This window comes from Balaenoptera ricei, chromosome 19, assembly GCF_028023285.1.
Source record: "Balaenoptera ricei isolate mBalRic1 chromosome 19, mBalRic1.hap2, whole genome shotgun sequence".
Lineage (NCBI taxonomy): Eukaryota > Metazoa > Chordata > Mammalia > Artiodactyla > Balaenopteridae > Balaenoptera > Balaenoptera ricei.
In genome coordinates, this window is record NC_082657.1 from 51,304,064 (window position 1) to 51,315,293 (window position 11,230).

An 11,230-nucleotide genomic window follows, 5' to 3' on the forward strand; every position below is an offset into this window, starting at 1 on the left:
CCCGCATGCCACAACTACTGAAGCCTGCACACCTAGAGCCCGTGCTCCGCAACAAAGAGAAGCCACCGCAATGAGAAGCCCGTGCATCGCAATGAAGAGTAGCCCCCGCTTGCCACTAGAGAAAGCCCGCGTGCAGCAAAGAAGACCCAATGCAGCCAAAAATAAATAAATAAAATAAATTTATTTTAAAATAAATTAATTAATTAAAATACACTATCTCAGTCACACTAGCCCCATTTCAAGTGTTGAAGAGCCACATTTCCATCATCTCAGAAAGTTCTAGTGGATGGTGTTGCTCTAAAAAACTATCGCTAAGCTTTCTTAGCATTCACACTCATCGATTCCAGGGACCACTTCAGAGTAGATGCCAAGCAGCACAGCTTCCTCACTATTAATCGGTGAAAGTAACATCTGTTTTATAAAGTAAATGACACATATAAAATGTAAAAAAGTTTCACCTTTCAGACTGGGGTTTTTCTCTGAAAAACCTAAAAGCTTTAAATTTTTTAAATGATTTTTAAAAGTGGTGGGGTCACACCAACGAAGACCCAATGCAGCCAAAAATAAATTAAAAATTTTAAAAAAAAGTGGTGGGGTGTTTGGAAAAGTTTATTGTTCTGTCTTTTCAGAAAGGCAGTGTGAAGAGTTTTAACTTTTTCTTTCTACGTTAATGAAATAGTTAATAAAATGAGTCCCTACCCCTCCCAGTGATCACCAAAATCAATCACAAAACCATGCTAATTCACACTAAGACTCACCCTTCCAAATGAATAGAAAAACCAGAAAGAAAAACAGAAACTCCTGCAAGCCAGTTAAATTACCCAATTTAGTTTGTTCTCTTACTATGACAACCGCTGTTTAGGTTTAATTATTTGATACGACTTCATAGCATCCTAATATATGTGTCAACACCCTCCCTGCAGGTCTTTTCAATTACATCTGTGTAGAGAAGTAGGGGTGAGACTACCTGGGTTTCTGTGAAAATTAAAGGGTCTGCAGATTACTAGCTTCCAAATTAGCAAGCTCAGAGGTAGGACACATGATTCTGTTCTTAGTCCCCAGTGAAAGCAATTAACAAAAAGGGTAACAGGAATATGGTTCTTTTTCCCTGGGAGTCTGGCATCTTTCTTCCTCCCAGAGACACCATGCTGACAGTGCAAAGTGTTTTAGGATCATTTCACCCAAATGCGGTTGCTCAAATTCTCCATGGGCACTATGTATCAAGGGCACCCATAGAGCAAATTGGTGGGAGGTTCTCCCCTCATGCATCTTTACGGCAAAAGAAGGGATAGGTTTTAGAAAGAAGAAACCACATCACCCCCTTATCGTAAATCCAGATTCCCCTTCAGTATAAATCACCTGAGCACCAACACAGTGCCTGGTACAGTGTGCACCTGTCAAAAGCTCAATAAACCCTTACTGAAAAAATGACTGAATGAAAGTCTGGCACACTGAAGGTATTCAATAAATTATGTGTTCGATACATGAAGACAATCACCAACACACTGTCCGGGTGCTGGGGAAAGGGGGCATGATATTTATTGTAAAACGACTGTATGACAGGCTCATACAGTATGAAGCAGAGCAGTGTAATGAGCCCAACAAGGCCCTGGGGCCAGACGCCTGCGTTCAAATCCCAATGCGACAACATAATGGGAGGCCTTGGCCAAGTCACTTGGGATCAGCCAAATGGGGATCAGCTTCCCCGTTGGGGGGGAAAAAAAAAATCTACTTATCTTGCATGGTTCTTTCATGAATTAGAAAAAGGAAATGTAGACCACTTAGCACAAAGCCCAGCATATGGAAGGAATGAAATAGAAAAATGATAAAATTTCCTAGTAAATACTAGTGTTCCTTTGGGCTTACCATGTGTCCAGCACTGTGCCACACATTCTAAATGTATGACTTCATAAAACTCTCACACCAACCGTATGAGGTAGGTACGATTCGCACCTCTTACAGGTGAGAAAACATGCACAGAGGGTGATGACAGGCTAAGAGCTGAGGCGGGATTCGAACCCGGGCAATACATGCAGTGCATACTCCTATTCACCTACGGTGTTCTCCACTATCCTAACATCAGTAACCGCTTAAAAACTTAGGCGCGAAACAGGCACTTTGCATGCATTTTTTTTTTTTTAATCGAATCCACTCCAAAGACCTGTGAGGCAGGGTTAAGTCCATGCATCTGAGGCTCAAATAAGTTCTGCGACTTGCCCAAAGTCACCAGGCGAGGGGGTACCTAAACCCCCCTCGCTCACCACCCTGGTCATGGGAAGCCTCCCCTCAGCGCTTACTAGCGCGCAATCTCTGCAATTCGATGTCCCCAGGCAGACCCCACTCCCGGTATCCACGAGGGGAACCCCGAAACCCCGCCCATGCCAGCCCCAAACACCCGCAACAGTCATCAAGGACCCCCTCACCCGCTCGGGTCTGACAGGTCCGGGTCACTCCCTTGCCCATCTCTCCAGCCCGGACTGGGGGTCGCCCCGCCACCCCCAAGAATGACCCGGCAGCGTGGGGGAGGGGAACCAGGAAGGGCGCATGCTTAAAAGGCTCCATTAGGCCCCGAGCTCACCTGGGAGTCGCGGAACTCCACCACCACGTTCTCGCTGCTCCATCGCGCCGCCATCTCCCGCGCCCAGACTCGGCGGTCCCAGGACCACGCGTTCCCACCCACGACACCCGCGTTCGGTGAGCTCCACGCAGCCCGGACTCAGTCCAGCCACGCCCCGTCCCCCCTTCCGTCTGACCGCAAACCATTGGCTGACCCAAACACTGGCTCCGCCCCCTCTTCCCGGATCATCCAATTGTGGCACCGCGCCTGCCCCAAACAGACACGCCCCCTTCACTCCGTCACTCTGCTTGAGTCACCCACGCTTCTCGCGCCTGTGGATACACGCCCCCTGCCGCGAGCTCTGCCGGGAGTTGTAGGCCAAGGTTTAGCCACTTGTGGGCAATCCGCGAAGAGCTTGCAGGTTAAGGTTTGGACAAGGGGAGGTACCTCTCTGTCTCCTCGCTGGTGTCCTTCGCAAGGCCCAGGCCGTATAACCAAAGCCCGACATTAGTGCAAACCAATGGTTACCTCTTCCCCTGAGGCCTGCCACAAAGACATTGAAAAGAGTGAATGTGCGATTCATTGTTTTATACAGTACAGCGGCGCCTGCCAAACTATCCAAGGACCCAGGGGGTCTCCGAAGGCAAAACAATTTTCATAGTCATACAAAGAAGTTATTTGCCTTTTTCATTTTCTTTCACCAGTGTACAGTGGAGTTTTCCAGAGGCTACATGATACATATTTGTAACAGATTGAACGTAGAAGCAGATGTGAAAATCCAGGGGTTTTCTGTTAAGCCAGACATTAAAGAGATTTGCCACTCTTCTCACAAAACCAATTTTTTGGAAAATAGTTATTTTTTACTTACAAAATGTGTTATTGATGTGAATGCGCATTGATGTTTAAATGAAATATATATTTTTTAAGTTCTCAGTTTTAATTTCTGATGTACTAGACATCTCCCACACAAAAGTTTTGGGGGGTCATTAATGCTTTTTAGGAGTGTAAAGAGAACCTGAGATCAAAAAGTTGGAGGACTGCTGTGCTAGTATGGGGAGTGGTGATTAAGAGGTTCTCTTTTTCAGCCCCAGCCTCTCAAATCCTGGGCTTAACTGGCTTAGCCTCAGTTTCTCTATGGAAGGAAGAAGTTTGTTTGCTTGTTGTAAGGAGTTAAGCAAGCATAGGGCCTGGAATATAGTCAACACTCAAGTGTAAGCTATTATTATTGTTGTTAATATCAACTCTATTTCTACATGCAAGTTGTTGCATGAATAGAGATAAGAAGGCTTCCTTTCCCTCCTGGAGTGTTGGATATAATGGGGAAGACAGACTTGTTAACAGGTTAGGGTGACCAACTCACGCCAGGAAGCTGCTCAATGTGGGCAAACAGAGACAGTTGGTCACTGTACAACAGGTATACACTTGGCAGAATTGTGTTTTATAAAAGCAATGTGCCAGGAGAGAACAGCTTAAATGGGAGACATGACATAGCATCATGAAGACCGTGACATTTGAGCTTTTCAGTATATTATTAGGATTTTTGATAGAGTCCACTATCAGAAAAAGTACTTCAGCATCAGAAAGTGTGAAGGGCAGGATGTGTTCCAAAGACATAAAGCAGTTCCCCAATTAACACTCACGACACTGTGCTTCTTTCTTTCCTTCAAAATACACACCACAATATGTAACTCAATATTTGTTTATTGAATATTTTCAAGTTTTAGGAGGAGAGGGACCAGCTCTGTTTTGTTCAGCCCTGCGTGGCGACCACACATACATGACACTCCATGAATATTGGTCCAATGAATAAATGCGAAAAGCATATGTCATGCCCGCACAGTGCTGTCTAAATCCAAAGGATGCCTTCTGTGAAACCAAAAGCAATTTCTAAAACTATTCATGGTCTTTACTTGTAATTCTTTACACCCAGAAAGAAATACAGAATCACCAATAGTTCTCCGTAAAATCCCTTGCTTTCTTTCTCATTCATCTATCAGTTATTACACTCACACAACACAGCCCTTAAAAATTTCCTCCAGCCCTGGCCTCCACAGTCCTGCACTGGCTTTTCTTCCTGCCTTCCAGTTTCTTCCCAATTCTCCATCAAAAATGCCAAAGACTGCTCTAGAGAGAAGGGCCTCAGCTCAGAGGGCCAGGAAGGGGAAAAACTGCAAGCCACGTTGAAGGGCACAGAGATGGAAAGATAAAGAATAGTTTCTAGGTATGCTTATGCCATCACATAGGAATAAATGAATTAATTCATTTAACACATCATATTCTTATTTATTTGCCTGTTGCTTAGAATGTAGTAGGTGCTCAATAAATATCCACTGAATGAGTGGTTAGCAAATAGTCAGGTACAACTGTAACTTAGGGTAGATGACAGGATGTAACAAAAAGTACAGCTAGAAAAGTTCAAAAGGGCTATTTAGGAAGGGTCCTGCTTAGGCTTTGAAGTTTTGTTTTGGATAGAGATAGAGGTAGAGAGAGAGATTTCAAAGCTCTCTGTCTGTCTATATATAGCTTGGTAATTCCTTTCCCACTAAAACCAGTAGGACTGACCCTGCCCAAGCATTTCTTCAACCCTCCTCCACTCCCACCTCTTTAGTTCATTTTTGTCTAGTTCTCAAAATCTGCTTGTCATGGTTATTAAGTACAGAAAGTACTTTGGGTTTCAAATCCTTGGTTCTCTCTGTTCTCCCAGTGTTTTCTTGAATGTGAAAAAGGCAAGGTAGAATTTTTGAGAGAGGGACCATGAGCCCCTTTCTAACTGCCTCCTCAGGCCTTCTTTCCATCTCCCACCCACGCTGTCACCACGAAAGAGTAAGGACTCCGGAGACAAGTCTAGAGCTCTCTGCTTGCTTCTTCACTACTGTGCTCCCCTGAGATCCGCATATGAATGTCCTGAGTCAGAGACTGGAGACCATTGAGGTGTCCCTTGTCAAGCAGACCTCAACTTGCTGACCAGGCCACAGGGCCCTTATCACCAAACAATGTCTTTTCAGAAGGTCACTTGCTAGCCACGCCACAGGAAGGAAGGGTATGTGGCCAACCCAGAAATCCAGGGCTCTGGCTGGCTCTTATCAACAACTAGCCTTGCAAGTTTGAGCACGATCCTTTATCTTTCTGGTCCCCTGTTTCCTCTTCTGTAGAATGTGGAGTTAGCTGACCCCTCAGTCTCTCTACATCTGGGAATCTTGGAACCCTGCCCTGAGCTCTACCAGTAATTTCCCTCTCTTCATCAATCAACAAATATTTGTGGATGTTCCCACATGCTCCAGCTCCTTGCTATATGCATTTGGTTGATCATTACCCTGATTTTCTCTATTTACGTTTTCTCTTTTCAAGTAAAATGATTAAAAACCTAAAGAGCTATGAGAGGCCTGGGAGAAAGTTTCTTACTTGGAGATACTTGTCCATGCCATCCCCACCCTGGCTATTTCCCAGGAGTAGGCCCTAACAAGCCATTGCCCCCATTTTCTGAACCCTTCAAGTCCCAGACTTACATTCTTTTTTTAAAAAATTTATTTATTTTTGGCTGTGTTGGGTCTTTGTTGCCTGCTGCATGCAGGCTCTCTCTAGTTGCGGTGAGCGGGGGCTACTCTTTGTTGCGGTGTGCGGGCTTCTCATTGCGGTGGCTTCTCCTGTTGCGGAGCATGGGCCTCTGGAGTGCAGGCTCCACAGTTGTGGCACACGGGCTTTGTTGCTCCGCAGCATGTGGGATCTTCCCGGACCAGGGCTCGAACCCATGTCCCCTGCACTGGCAGGCGGATTCTTAACTTCTGCGCCACCAGGGAAGTCCCCCAGACTTAACATTCTTCAAGGTGATGTTCGAAACTGGGGTTTTGCACCATCGTTATGCACTGACATTGCAAAGGCAAATGGCTTTGGCAATGCTGATTTTTTTTTAAAAATTGAGGTATAGGGACTTCCCTGGTGGTCCAGCGGTTAGGACTCTGTGCTGCCACCACAGGGGGCCCGGTGTTCTACCCCTGGTCAGGAAACTAGGATCCCGCATGCCTCGCAGCATGGCCAAAATAAATAAATAAAAATATTTAAAAATTGAGGTATAGTTGATTTACAATATTATATGTCTTAGGTGTATACCATAGTAATTCGCAATTTTTAAAGGTTATACTCCATTTATAGTTATTATAAAATATTGGCTACAGTCAATGCTGATTTTATCAGCTCTTTCTCCTGACTATTCTGGTAGGTGGGTTAGTGATTTATTAACCCTGTTTCACAGCTGAAGGAGAGCCACGAAGCAGTTCGCCCAGGGTAAGTGAGAGCATGAAGATAAAAAATAAAACAGAGGTCCCAAGTCTAGCTGGGGCCGTTCTTGCATCTGATATCCTTGCATCAAGAGTGTCCAGAATGGGGACTTCCCTGGTGGTCCAGCAGTTAAAACTCTGACTTCCACTGCAGGGGGCACGGGTTCGAACCCTGGTTGGGGAATCAAGATCCCACATGCTGCATGGTGTGGCCAAAAAGTAAAAAAAAAAAAATACATTAAAAAAAAAAAAAGAGTATCCAGAATGACTTGCCACTGTCTCCAGACCTGTTAACTTTAAACCAAGAACCCACAGGAGAAACTTGGAACAAAATACGTACAGGACTCTTGATGCAACAAACGATGAAATGAAACAAATCTGAGGCTTCAGGTCTCAGTGGATGCCTGTTGTTAATGCCATGAGTCCCTCTTTCTAAGATGTAAAGGACAGAATCAAGCTACTGAATGATTGAACTTTCCCTGCTCTGTATCTTAATATTTTCATTTCAGGGGGAAATTTGTCATACAAATAACTGCACAAGGAGATAACAAGGGCATTGCCTGGGAAAGGCTGCCACTCGAGGTCCCACAGGCCACCTAAATTTAGTGTCATCACATTGCAGAAAGCAGGGGCTTCACCTTTGCAGATCAGGCTCTCAGCTGTTCAGTGGTGCCAGATGTGAGAGAGACTAGCTTATGATAGTAGACTGGAATATACACCTTAAGGGCAAATTATTAATATACAAAAAGAAATAGAGCTGTTAAGCAGATCTAATCTTTTTCACCCCGTTGGAAAGCATAGAGAGAAAATGAAATTGTCATGCAAAGATTCCTTGATGAACATGTTCACTGTAAAGCTTAGAAGTCCAGCTTTGCTCCTTCCAGCTGTATGACTTTTCAGTGTGCATGTGGTATATCCTTTTTTTTTTAAGATTTTTTTTTTTTGATGTGGACCATTTTTAAAGTCTTTATTGAATTTGTTACAATATTGCTTCTGTTTTATGTTTTGGTTTTTTGGCCACAAGGCATGTGGGATCTTAGCTCCCTGACCAGGGATCGAACCCGCACCCCCTGCATTGCAAGGCGAAGACTTAATGCATGTGGTATGCACTTTCTATATACCTCTATCTCTTTCTCTCTCTCTCTCTCTATTTAAATTTACATGGCTGAAACACTAAAATACAAAAAGGTATATAATGAAACGAAACATTTCCCATCTATCCTCTCACCCAGCTCTCCAGTTCCTACTGCCCACCCCACCCCAAGGGACTACACTATGTTGTTTCATGTTTCCATCCAGTATCTTTATGAATATGTAAGCAAAGAAAAATATAGATCTTTATTTGGGGAGAGGATAAGTTTCTTAATTTTCCAAGTTGGAATCTTCATTAATCATTGGCCTTATTAATCATTATTTTTAATGATAATGATGTTGATAAATCCTTCCACAGCTCCCCATGCCCTCAGGATATGGTCCATGCTCCTTCCCATGGCTCCCTGGACCCTCTTGTCAGCTTCTGAGGACCACTTCCTCTCTTTGCAGCTCAGCAGCATCTTTCAGTTCCTTTGAACATGCTGTTCCCTTTCCTTGGAACATTCTTCTCTTCCTGAAATACAGCTAATCCCCCACCTCCACCCTGCTTTCCCTGGCTAATCTCCAACTCATCTTTTAGGTCTTGGCTTAGAATCACTATGTCTGTGCCTGTCTCCTTCCATCAGCACCATGGTCTTGAACTCTCATAGCACTTAGTCATTCATTCATTCGTTTCATAAACATTTATTGAGTGTCGTGTACTGGCCAGGCACTGTTCTAGGCTATTTTTAAAAAATTAATTTATTTTATTTATTTATTTTTGGCTGCATTGGGTCTTCGTTGCTGCACGCAGGCTTTCTCTAGTTGCAGCAAGTGGGGGCTACTCTTCGTTGCGGTGCGTGGGCTTCTCATTGCAGTGGTTTCTCTTGTTGCGGAACACAGGCTCTAGGCACAGGGGCTTCAGTAGTTGTGGCTTGTGGGCTCTAGAGCGCAGGCTCAGTAGTTGTGGCACACGGGCTTAGTTGCTCAGTGGCATGTGGGATCTTTCCCAGACTAGGGATTGAACCCATGTCCCCTGCATTGGCAGGCAGATTCTTAACCACTGCGCCACCAGGGAAGTCTCTGTTCTAGGCTTATTTACCACACTGTACTGTCACTGCCTGCTTTGATACTTCATATATATATATATATATATATCTCTATATGTTACTGCACTGTAATTCATACACCATCAAATTCACCCTTTTAAGTGGATAATTCAGTGGGGTTTTTTTTTTTTTTTGGTATATTTACAAGGTTGTACAACCATCACCATTATCTAATGCCAGAACATTTTCATCACTCCAAAAAGAGACCCAGTAGCAGTCATTCTCCATTCTCGCCTCCCTCCAGGATTTCTTTCTGTCTCAATGAATTTGCCTATTCTAGACATTTCATATCAGTGGAATCAGACAATATAAGATTTTCCTATTCTAGACATTTCATATAAGTGGAATCAGACAATATAAGATCTTTTGTGATTGGCTCCTTTTACTTAGTGTTTTCAAGTTTCATTCATGTTGTAGCATGTATCAGCACTTTATTCTTTTTATGGCTGAATAGCAGTCCATTGTATGGATATACCACATTTGGTTTATCCATTCATCAGTTGTTGGACATTTAGGTTAGTGTTTCTTCTGAAGCCCTATGAGAACAAGACTCTATATGTTTTTCTCACTATTGTATCCTAGAACTTAGTGCAGTGCCTGGCACTTACTAGAAATTCATATTTTTGGAATTCCATGGTGGTCCAGTGGTTAGGACACTGCACTTTCACTGCCGGAGCCCAGGTTTGATCCCTGGTTGGGGAACTAAGATCCCACAAGCTGTGCCACGCAGCAAAAAAAAAAAAAAAGAAATTCATATTTTGTTCAACATTAAAAAAAAAGTGTTGAATGAATAGGTAAATCAAAAGCTAGTTAGATGGTTACAATACTTATTGATTATATATTTATCTCCCCAGTAGAGATCTGTCAAGGGATCTAGTATCCTCTTTTCTGCATGGTACTGAAATACCCCGCTTCTTTCTTCAGGGAGGAAATTGGGTTAAATTTAAACTTTCTTGTTTTTCTTCAGATCACATATTTGGATCTTAGGTGTATACAAATTCCCCATTTAGGCACTTACAGATAACTTCTTGGGTATTAAAACATTCTGTTTTTGCTACATCATTTCTCATACAGAAATCTCAACTTCTTTCGGCAGGGCTTTTTGTTCACTGCCTCCCCTGGCCTCAAAAGCACTCCATGCTTGCACATAGCCTTCCTCCTGTTTCTTTCCAAGCTGGTCACACTGGGACAATCAATACCTGTGACAGATCAACCTTTCTTTTTTTGGTTTTAATATTTCTTTACACCCTGTTTTGGCTCCTTGATTTGGAAGTATCTGGAGGACATTTAGGGCAAGGAAGTCAGGCCAGGGACTGCGTGATGCTCATAGCCAGCACTCAGCACTTGAAAAATAGTTGTTGAACCAATGAATGGACGAACGAACAATGAATCAGTGAGTGTGAATATGTGAGAGAGACATATTGCAAAATGCAGACTTGGTCAGCAAATATTTATTGAGTACCTACTGTGTCGCAGGCCCTGTGGTGCATGCCAGGATAAATGGTAAACAAAACAGGGGTCCCGCCGTGGACTAGGGAGTTTCTAAAATCACTAGTTTTAGCTGCATTATTGCATTTTCATGTCTATATCTTTTCACTTTTTATCGTACACCTAATGATTTTCAGGATTACATTTTAGCTAAGGAATCTACCCATTTGCTTAAGCCCAAAATAGGAAGTTCTGATCTACTGTCAGCAAAATCTGGAGTCACAACTGCCCCAGTGAAAAGTACCCCCGAAAAACTAAAAATCCCCCAAATGCTAAGCTTCCTGATTTTAGGGGTTCTAGGATGGGGAACCTCCGATAGAACGGACAGCACGTCCACCAGAGGGCGCTGTGGGGGCAAATTTGTGCCGGGAGGGGAGCTTGACCAGTGACCCTCAAAGCCAGGTAGGCGTTTAGAGTAATTTTTATTCTTCCCTGCGTTTCCTTCCCACCCCTCGAACCATGGTAGCCCCTCCCCCCATAGGTGGTTCCCCTCTGAATCATCAGCTACTTTCAGGGGCTTAAAGAGTGCTTGCTTGGAAAGACGCCTTGCTTCTGTTCCTGACGCCCCATAGCTCAGGCCACTCAGTTTCCAGGCGGGTCGGGGCGGGCTGGGTGGGTGGGTGGGACCTCTCGGGCGTCAGCAGCCCGGCGCTGCAGGGGCTGCGAAGGGGTTAACTCGGCGGGGGGGGGAGGGGGAGGGGGAGGGGGCGCGGGCGGCGCCTGCGCTCTGC

The 11,230-nt window shown here is 44.2% G+C and overlaps 1 protein-coding gene across 4 annotated transcripts in view; it reads right to left on the bottom strand.

Moving 5' to 3' along the window:
- WDR59 (WD repeat domain 59) overlaps positions 1-2,718 on the bottom strand; it is an 88,937-nt gene extending 86,219 nt beyond the window's left edge. For all 4 annotated transcript variants that reach the window (XM_059904818.1, XM_059904816.1, XM_059904819.1 and 1 more), the window contains exon 1: positions 2,579-2,718. In XM_059904818.1, coding sequence (XP_059760801.1) covers positions 2,579-2,632 — 54 coding nt within the window. In that variant the 5' untranslated portion in view covers positions 2,633-2,718. The remainder of the gene's footprint in view (positions 1-2,578) is intronic.
- Between the last annotated feature and the right edge of the window lie 8,512 nt (positions 2,719-11,230).